Source organism: Micromesistius poutassou (genome assembly GCF_964030765.1).
Source record: "Micromesistius poutassou genome assembly, contig: SCAFFOLD_6342, whole genome shotgun sequence".
Lineage (NCBI taxonomy): Eukaryota > Metazoa > Chordata > Actinopteri > Gadiformes > Gadidae > Micromesistius > Micromesistius poutassou.
In genome coordinates, this window is record NW_028177356.1 from 1 (window position 1) to 10,676 (window position 10,676).

The 10,676-nt window shown below is 41.5% G+C and overlaps 1 protein-coding gene across 1 annotated transcript; it reads right to left on the reverse strand.

The window, feature by feature from the left end:
* Positions 1 to 931: 931 nt before the first annotated feature.
* LOC311376212 (transcription factor COE3-like) lies at positions 932 to 4,444 on the reverse strand (the record flags this gene model as incomplete). Its single annotated transcript, XM_084491079.1, has 5 exons — positions 4,181 to 4,444; positions 3,747 to 3,903; positions 3,358 to 3,421; positions 3,053 to 3,108; positions 932 to 1,005 (listed from the first exon to the last, which is right to left on the reverse strand). Coding segments are annotated over exons 1-5 (482 nt in total), but the record flags the coding sequence as incomplete, so codon positions are not given.
* Positions 4,445 to 10,676: the final 6,232 nt, after the last annotated feature.

The following is a 10,676-nucleotide window of genomic DNA, read 5'->3' on the forward strand; positions in this document are numbered from 1 at the left end:
ATTATGTGCGCGGGTTCAAGTAGGCCTACTTGCTCATTTTACAACAAAATGCACTCCCCCCCACACACACCACCCCCCAGTGACAGAAAATATTACCTCGAAAGCAAAAGCATATTCAATGTGTCACAAAGTAAGTGATGGATGCATGTATAAATTGAGCGTGAGTGATGAGTTTATGCATGGAAAAAGACAAATCTCTCTTTCTCTCTCTCCCCCTCTCTCCCTCCCTCTCCCTCTCTCTCTCTCCCTCTCCCTTTCTCCCTCTCTCTCTCTCAGGGTTCCACTTGCGCTCAACCTGCTCAGTGCCGAACAATACCGCGGTGTAACAAAGGGGGGAGGTTAACCGACAGTATCCGAATTCAATGTTCAGCCGGCGAGCTCCACAATAACAACAAAGCGCGTATTCCCCTTTAAGTATCAATGACAGCGTTGAATGGCGGCGCAACATGAGAGCTGCAGATTTATGTGGTTAAGTAACGCTAAAAGCCCGGCTGATCATTGGCGACAGGTGGGCATCAACGAGAGGCTGACAACACTGTGGTGCAAGAAGGAAGGAAAGAGACCAGCAGGGAGAGTCGATAAACTGATAACTGTGACGATGAGAGACAGTCGACAGACTTATCCCAAATCTAAATATGCCTTCGAGAGCGTGTTGAGGTTTTTTTTTGGAGGGAGAATGTGTCGTTTATAGTCGATGTGAGGGGTCTGCATGAATAGTCCAAGTCCAATATAGTTCCCGGTGTCAGAGCGATAGTCATCATATTATATGATCAGGGTTTTTTGTCTGTGCTAGGCATGATTGAATATAGCCGCCTATACTTGATACATGATTGCATCATGGCTCAGCTCAGAGCTCGACGTGGCCTCGTGGTGAAATGTCTTCCGCCAGTGTCTGCTGAATGGATGGACACACACGACGCGATATGCTTACCTGCACATTATCTCGTGGGTAAGGAGAACTCGACACATTTCTGGGTTCTTGTCTTGGCCTTCGTACACTATCGCCTTTGGAGGGAGAGACAGGGGAAGGGGGCGAAACGTTAAATACACCAGGGAGGAACCAGGGGTCACACCATCACCTCACAATTATCACGGACGTAGAAATGAGTTACAGTAAGATACACACTATGTAAAAAGAGAATTACCAATATTTATGAATTAGGGATTTATGTAGGTTATGCTTTAACACAATAAAATATTCAATGTGCATTTTATCAAAAACCTCTTGAGTACTATATTTGGCCACCAATAAATAAGGACTTAAATATATTATTGAAACAGCATAACACGACCAATTACTATTAAATTAATAGCATTTGTATTATGAATAATTTTAATATTAATAATTATATTAATGTTATAAAGGTCATGGCCTTTATTGTATTTATATTATAGATAACATAAATAATAATGCAGCAATTGTTTTTAATTATAAGTGTTAGTAACGTAGACCTATAGATATTTTTTATTATTATTTATATAGCATTATTACCAGTGTCTGTATAACATACTATTAAAAACCACGCCTAATTATCATAATTATCATCATTAGCTATTTTGCATGCCACAATAGGAGTAAAAAAAACATTTCAACACGGAGATAAAGAGAGGGCTAAATAGAGAAAGGGGGAGAGAGGGAGAGAAAGCGACAGAGGGATTTTCACGACGAGAGATCCAATAGAAGTGCCATCAATATGCTTATAATCTGGGGATATTTGGGGGAAAGTGTTAATGGGCAATCTGTTGTTTATTTTGAGCCGCTAACAATGATCTTTCTGTGGATAAAAAGCGGTGTCTGGCGGTACGGTTGAGTAATTTTTGAGCATTGGCTGAAACAGATGGCGCGGGAGCTATCAGTTCTTCCCTCTCCCTCTCGCTCCCTCCTCGATGCCTCCCCTCCTGTCTCCCCTTCTCTCCGGATGCGAGCCACTCCATCCCTCGTAGGCTGTACTCAGGCTCAACACCAGAACTTGTAAAGTGGTTGCTGCTGCCATAGTAGGCACTACACACACACTACATCCAGTACCAGATACAGGCCTTTAAGTGATCAGAGAGAAAAAAAAACGCCATGTTTGAACTAAAATTTCAAAGCAATAGAGGATAAATCTTTTTTATTATTCTACGAGCTGTCAGGGTTTTTTTTTGCATCGTTTAATTTATTGCGTTGCCGACAAACTTGAACATGACTTCGGAAATAAATAATAAAAAAAAGTGACATTTAAAAATAAAATTTAAAAAGGGAACATCCTTGATGTAAATTGTTATTCTGCTCGACGCGGTGTATCTTTTAGTTGAGGGGTGGGGGGAGGGGGGAGGGGGGGCAATGCGATTATCTATATTGCTTTGATTTATGTCGCTCTTTGCAGCTGTAGAAACAGAAATCCATAAACTGCTTGTTCTGCGTCATTGACTCGGATCATTCGCACAGGAATGCATGCCTGCGACTACAGTGGCTTCACGGCTCTATCCGGGCTGTTTTTAACCCTCCAGTTAAAAAAGGAAACGCACAACTCACATGCACAAACGGGGTCGCCCCATACTTTCATTTCTAATGGGTTTTCTAAATGTAGGCCGGTGTGTATGATATATATATTTAACCAAAAAAACTTCCACCGCGTTGGATAATTGTTTTATAAGCACACTGAAATATAGATTGACTGGATATTTTATGGGAATAAAATATATGTAGGCCTATACAAAAATGAAAGTGTATTTTTTTTAATCGCTTTAATTGGTTATTTAGATTATTTACCTATCATTATTAGGCCTACCGTTATTATTTGTAAATATTGAATAATGACTTAAATTGTCCAAGCACTGCTGAACATTTGGGAGTGTTGTAATATTACACGACCAAACACGCGAAAGGGGAGCTGCCCTTTCCTTTCGGGCAAACAGTAATCTATATTTCAATGTTTCTGCTCACACAATGCCCTTCAAACGCATCTCAGAATGAACACATGGCAGAGGGACTGACACTCAAGTCTAAGTATACCCCGGGAGCCACAGAAAAGGGTGCATTCAAATTGTAAAAGAAGAAACAGTTGCTTACCTGCTTTGTCATTGAATCGATTAACCGTATGTAAAGATCCTGTTCTGTCCTGACTCCTGGGGAATGAAATACATGATTTGTTAGGACGTTCATTTGGACAGGCAGGCAGTAAAAGGGGCAGAGGAATTTGTCCCTTTGACACCGATTAAAAAACAGAATAGCGAGCGTTGGGATGTCAATTTCAGTCATTTACAAAGTTTGTTGTTATTTGTATTATTTGTATTATTAGTAGTATTACAAGTAAAGTTGTATTTATTTTTGTTGTATTTTGTGTTGTTTGGCTATATATTGAATGCAGAACTCACCATTGCTGTACAATAACTGTAGTTTGTAATGTATCCCATTGTTAGTTTTTTCACTGTTTGGTTCCTGGTGGAAACAATAATTGGTGAAAATTAACCATCCACAGAGAAATATAATATATACGTTTTTTTCCACACATCTGGTTGTATGGTTTGTTAAAAGAGTGAAGTCTGACCCCTTACTCAAGGCTTACAACCACTTTGTGGCCACAGCGAATTATTAAAAAAAATACAAAATAAAACAGATATTATATTGATTCATATTCGTGACTCCTTCCTTCTCCTGCACCTGGTTGACATTTCAAACGACACATAATGTAATTGCACAAAAAAACATGCACGGACTATCCCTGCTCACAGGAATACACTACATTTGTTTGGTTGTTGCTTACTTTGTCCTTCTCCACAAAGTCCACAAAAGCTGTCCTCTCGATCTCCACTGGCTGACCCTGTCTGTCGTACAGGGCCAGGACGAAATGGAAAAAATTGGATTTTCTGAGGTTGGAGGGGGGCTGCTTTTCATAATGTGCCCGTGCCAAGCCAACACCGCTGCGGGGAGAGAAGGAGAGAGCAGCTCGGTTAAGTACCGCACACGAGGGAGAGATGATGATGGAGCTGCTGATGAAAACATTGCAGAGATGCACAAGGACGTTTTGGAGCGCGGGATATTTCTTGATTTGTCACAATAAGGGCGAACTGCTGGTAATGAAAGAAGGGGGAAAGCCGAAGGGGGGCATTGGGAGACCGTAATTGATACAGAGTATTGAGGGGATTGAGGGTCGATATGAGGAATGCGTGAGAAAATCAGATGATTTGGCATGCGTACCTTTGGGCGGCTGTGTTCGCGTCCACCACCCCAGCTGTGTGCATCCACGAGCGGACCGAATTGAGCCCACCGAGCGGTTCCTCCTTCATCGTGGTGCCACCCCGCGATATAGTTTCCTGAATCCCAAACATTTAGGACAATTTGCGTGCAAAAGGGGGAGCCTCCTGCGAAATGAGGGTAAATAAACGTCCACACGCGGTATCCTTCAGGGTTTTGCGGGATCAGTCGTGAGCGGTGCGAGGGAACGGCTGGTCCACAGGTCTCGTCTCCCTCTTCTGTCTGTCCTGACTTGGAACGATGTGAACAAGTCTCAAAGTGCCGTACTTAGTTGGAGTGCTATCCACAGACTGGGGAACAAGAATAAGAAAAAAAACGTGAATTGTTCAATAGACGCGATTTTTTTGTTGTTGCTATTGTTCCTCTTTGTTTTTTTGTTTTTTCTGTTGTTTTGTTTTTTTGTTGCTATTCACAGAAAAATCGATGGCAGTTGTTTGGGTTGTTTGGGTGATGCTGCAGCTCTCAAAGTGCCGACATCCCCGAAGCACCGCGTCCAAAAGCGTCAGGACTCGAGTTGAATAAAGCACTCCTGGAAAAGGTGCTGCTGCTTCTCCACAAGACAAACACGAGGCAGAGGCTGATCACCGTGGAGGTGTTCCTTGTACACAGGAGATGTGGATAAGGGGCCTTTCGCGTCGTGCACGATGGATGGGAACATGCAAAACTAAGCCCTCTTTCCCGGAGGACTGAAATCTTTCCCGGGAGCCAAAACTCTAAACCCACGGGAGAGGCTCTGTCAGAATATGACGCTCACGGGGCGTTTCTTTGACCATATATGGAGCTCTGACGGTTCCTGTCAAGCAGTGGCGCTCGACTACGCGAGTCCTCGCCTATAGCAGCAACACGAGAACATTCGCTCTACTTTCCTCATACTAGGCCTATATGGGGTGAGTTAATTTTTTTTCTCAATGATATAAAAATTCGACGAGGTGTACCCATCACACAAAATCAGGGAGAAATAAATACAATAACTCAAAATCAGAAGTGGTCAAACTGTGGATAAATATCTGGCCTAAATTAATACAAAATGAGGCATAGTTGCAATGATGTCATTTTAATAGTATTACGATAGATTGTATGTTGTCAGAATTTGCAATCATTTATTTAACGAAAGCTTCTTAATTGCCTTGTTATTATAGGAAATACATACTATTTTAGCAAGTGTTTTTTTTGCTAAACATCATATTGTGCTATATATTCATTTAGCCTACATATCTGTCCTAAATTTGGAATATTTTGTATTGTGATGTTTTTTATGTTAACAACCCTGAATCAAGAGCAATATTACCATGTATATGGAATTTATTGTGTCTATAATTGTTTTATCTTTTTAAAAGGTTTCATTGGATTTGACATTTGACGGAAGTCTTATTTTCAATTATATTAAATCAATCAAACTGCCCTAACAGACAGGATTATCAATATTTGATCAGTTATTTCTCATTTCTATTCTCATATTCCTCTTTTTGTACTGGCTCAATGTCAGACCCAGTGACTCTCTTTTGTATGGAGTACTTTTAAAAGCCAGAAAGTCAGAAAAATATTTTATTCATGACACTAACTTTTTATTTTTATTTTGCGAAATCTTCCCTTTCATCGTATGTAGCCCTATGACTTCCTCCACGCCATCAGAAAGCATGTATATTCACAAAACATCTTAATCGACCGACAACCTTAACATGTCCGAGTGAGCAACCCAAGCGGTTCATTAGGCGGAAAGGAGGAGAGGAGAGAGGGAGAGAGAGAGAGGGGAGGGTGAGAGGAAGAGAGATGTGCGTTGTATCCTGAGCAATCTATCTCGCTGGTGGTGAGGGTTAATAGCTGTTGCCAAAGATAAGTGAATTATAAGCTGTTGCTTTTCACCTCTACAAAATCTATTGCCAAATTGCCTGCTCACTAACTATTTCTTTTTTTTAGAAGAAGAAAGTTGGCCTATTTTATTTTTTACTTTTAATTTATATCATCATTCATCTTCATAATTGTTTTTTTTAACATCCAGGCCTAGCCGTACCATTCAATCGTTTAACGTGTACATACAACAGATCCCCTGATTTGCATGGCGTAGGCGTACAGACTTTATTTCACCTACTTATATTTAAGATTGTAAAATGTCCTTTTATTGCACAGACTTCCCCGTTATTTTCCTTCTTCTTCTGTGCATACAGTTTCAAGTCGTTTATTAGAACTTAACCCCTGATTACACGCAGCCGAGGCGATTTAAATCTGATTATCAAATTAGGAGACTTTGAGACAAATCCGCTTATATCGGACACTGTTGACTGGATCGGGAAAATAGCATCTCCACGCCCGTCACGTAGCGAACGATGCTGTCCTGAAAGGGAGTTTTAAAGCGTATTTGACAACAAATGCAGCTGCCCCCGCTATTTCAGAAGATATTAGAGGAAAATGAATGCAAATCTGTGTGCAGGGGACCATCTGGAGGTGGGGAGCGGGAGTCAGCTGCTCCGCACACGGAGGCTCGGAGCCTGAATCCGTCTCGGCTCATTCTGGGGGGGATCATCTGCGAGGTGGTGGGCTATAGCCGTGGAGAATGCGTTCTCTTCATCATTAAGTGAATGTTACCTCTCAGACCCGCTCCCAATAGAAAGGGGCGTTGGTCCTTGTGTGTTTTTCTTTAATAATATAGATAGAATAAAAAACGGTCCATGGATATTTGTCACGTTAAAAATATATATATATTGAATTGTAAATTATGATAATTGTGAGTTACTAAAAGAAAGGTAAGTCATAATCGATTGGTAATTAAAAAAAATATATATATATTTCATTTTCCACCCTCATATTATATGTGCAGACATTATAACCACATTTTGTATCGTATTATATATTTATCTGAGAGGCATCATGTAGGCCTATTGTCTTCTGGTCACAAAAGCTGATCAAAGGTTACCCAAATGTGCTTGGGGATAACAATAAATTTTTAAAAAAACATAATAATAGATCATAATAATACTGAATCAAACTCCCGGACAATCCATCCAGCTTGGCTCTTAATAAAAACGTAACACTTTTAAACTTCCACCGAGACCTCCCGTCTCGGTGGAAGCAGCCTTCTCCCGTATTGGGGGTGACGTCTTCTTTTTTGAACGAATTTACGGGGCGAGGCCCTCATGATCTCCTCAAATTTGCATGTAAATGGCGACATCAGCCTGCGCGCGTGCCACGGGCCAGCGGGGCCCCCCAGATGTCAAGGCAGAGTCAACCAGCCGGCCGCTGCCCAGCTGTCCGTCCACAGACCCAAACACACAGAGTCTCAACACTTTCATACTCACCTGCATTGTTTTGTAAAGAATTACACGGGGAAACACAAATACATCTGTAAGGGATTCAATATATGCCCTGTTTGGTCACGGTTATCTCCCAGACACGTTGAATAACATTTTAAAGTGTTGTTCATATTGCACATAGGGCCTAATTAAAATGCACGTGTATTTATGTGTTATTATATATTTTACATGATGGCCTTATTCGACAAATATGTGTATTAGATGGAAGGAAGTCTCGTCTTATAGTTCTAGGCCTACTGGATAACTTTAGATCTCGTTTAATCTAACTCTGGGCTTTGCACAACTTGTTTGGCACGCCCCGGTTGGTCGTGTAGCAATTGTTTTAACGCTCGTTTCAATTTGAATCATCACTTAAATAGGCCAATTTCTACCTCATAAGTGATAGAAATCAAATAAAATTCATTCTCAGAGCGGAGCAACAGTTAGTTGTAAAACATGCATGGGCCTATCGCTTTATTTATATTTTAATACATGCTGTCTAATGTATTCGGAATCAATGGGCCTATACATTTACACGAGCAAAATTGTTAAATAATTGATTAGGTTTTGTGAGGTATGATTAAAAGGAAGGAAACAATAGCCTGATAAATGCATGGATTCGATACGACAGAAGAAGAATACTATTTAAAAAAAACACAAATTAAATCTCAAATCATTTCGTTTTCTTCCCCCTTTCTGAGTAAACAATAATTGACCTGAGAGACAGGGGCTAAGGACGAGATCAATCAGTGTGTGTGGAGCAGTGTGTGGAGGCGGTGGGCGAGCAGCGCCCCTCTTTGGTTACATTACAGATCACTGTGCCGGAGCGGGACAGCTGTTGTCTTCCGTGAGTAAATAGCTACATCTCCACATACCCTTTGAATTATTAAACAGCCCCAACAACCCCAGTACAATGACCGAATAAGATATATAAGATATACACTAATCACTGCACGGGGGCAAAAAAGCAACTCACCATTTGAATTTAATTTCCTAATGTCCCTAATATTAACTTAAATGCGCAGTCTTAAGGAACCGTTGTTCAGCAAAACAACAGTTCCTTAACGGTTTTATATACATACATGACATTTTTTATTTATTTTTTATTGTCATTATTATTATTGATATTATTGTTATTATTAGTTGCTAGTGTTAGTGTTAGTATTAATATTATTAGCCTGTTAGCCTATTATTATCCTATTATTATTATTATTTGGCCACTCAATAGGTCTATCCTAGTTGTTGATATTATTATTGTTGTTGTAAGTATTGTTATCTTCCATATTATTGTTGTTGTCATTGCAATTCTATAGGCTACAACTGTGTAAAAATACAAATAAACACATTTGTGACCCTTTCCCGTGTGTGCGTGACCTCCCATTTCGTCCCTAACTTGTGTCAGAGTGCTACTCTCCTTAATTGTGTGCAATGGTGAGTTCTGTCAAGGGCATTGCCCGCGCCTACAATTTGCATTTCCATTCTGCTGTGGAAATGATAAGAGAGAGTTTCTGCGCGGTTTAGACCCTTGCGGCGCAGTCTGTGGGCGAATTACATTTAAAGAAGGCGAGAGAAATTAAATAAGAAACCGAGACCACTTCAGGGCTATTAACATCTAAAATATCCCCTGGAAATTTAGACCAAGATACACATGACCATATACCCAAGGATAGTTTCACTGTTAAAGGCCGTGTGTGTGTGTGTGTGTGTGTGTGTGTGTGTGTGTGTGTGTGTGTGTGTGTGTGTGTGTGTGTGTGTGTGTGTGTGTGTGTGTGTGTGTGTGTGTGTGTGTGTGTGTGTGTTCACCGGTTCATTGCAAGACTATAGGCAGTAATTCTTTGTCTAAAAAATGCATTATTTAATAGTGTAGTTATGGGACCCAGTTAAAGGAAATAACATTTATAGGTAGCGTTGTGTCCAATGGATACACTCTGTGCCATTAAACTAATAGGCCATAGAATCCCGACTTCATTGGGACAGCATCGCGGTGTTTAAGTGACGCTATACGTTCAGTGAACGTACAGATAGAGCATTATCTTGTTATCACTCCTCTCTTACCACTCTCATTCAGTTTGGAGCCTGCGTCTGCTTGCGCGCGCGTGGGTCTGCGGACATGTGTGTGTGTGTGTGTGTGTGTGTGTGTGTGTGTGTGTGTGTGTGTGTGTGTGTGTGTGTGTGTGTGTGTGTGTGTGTGTGTGTGTGTGTGCGTGCATGTGCGTCGACACATATGGCGGACTTGATTTGCACGTTGACCTTTCGCGCGGGCGCTCGCCGTCATATATGGTGATAGTGCCCCATCTACAGGAGTCCTTGAAATGTTCACGACGTTTGGATTTCGACACTCGTAGTTGAAGTTGGGTGTTTTCAGGGAGTTAGTGTGTGTGTGTGTGTGTGTGTGTGTGTGTGTGTGTGTGTGTGTGTGTGTGTGTGTGTGTGTGTGTGTGTGTGTGTGTGTGTGTGTGTGTGTGTGTGTGTGTGTGTGTGTGTGTGTGTGTGTGTGTGTGTGTGTGTGTGTGTGTGTGTGTGTGTGTGTGTGTGTGTGTGTGTGTGTGTGTGTGTGTGTGTGTGTGTGTGTGTGTGTGTGTGTGTGTGTGTGTGTGTGTGTGTGTATGCGTGCGTGTGCGTGTGTGTGCGTGTGTGCGTGTATGCGTGTGTGCATGTGTTTGTGTGTGTGTGTGTGTGTGTGTGTGTGTGTGGGGGGGGGCAGACCTCTCAAGACTATAGCATCCAGGTGACAGAGTGGAGAAGGGGTGTGTGACATAAGTTGCAAGGTGGCTCCTGCCTCAGCACATTAATGCATTACCACCTCTGATGCTATAAACTCCACCATTATCACGAGTTCCCTATGAATATTGAACTGTATTACTATTAACTGAAATGTTAATTATGATGTCAAGAAATACGAGGGAGAGGAGAGAGAGAGAGAGAGAGAGAGAGAGAGAGAGAGAGAGAGAGGGAGAGAGAGAGAGAGAGAGAGAGAGAGAGAGGAGGGGGGGGGGAAGAGTGAGAGAAAGAGAGAGAGATAATGAGAGAGAGAGAAAAAAAAGAGAGAGATGGAGGGAGAGTCAAGGTGAAAAGCAGCACAGCAATAGCTAAAAATAATCCATGCCAACTAGAGTACAGTATTCTCCTTCTACAGAAGAGTGCAGGACTGC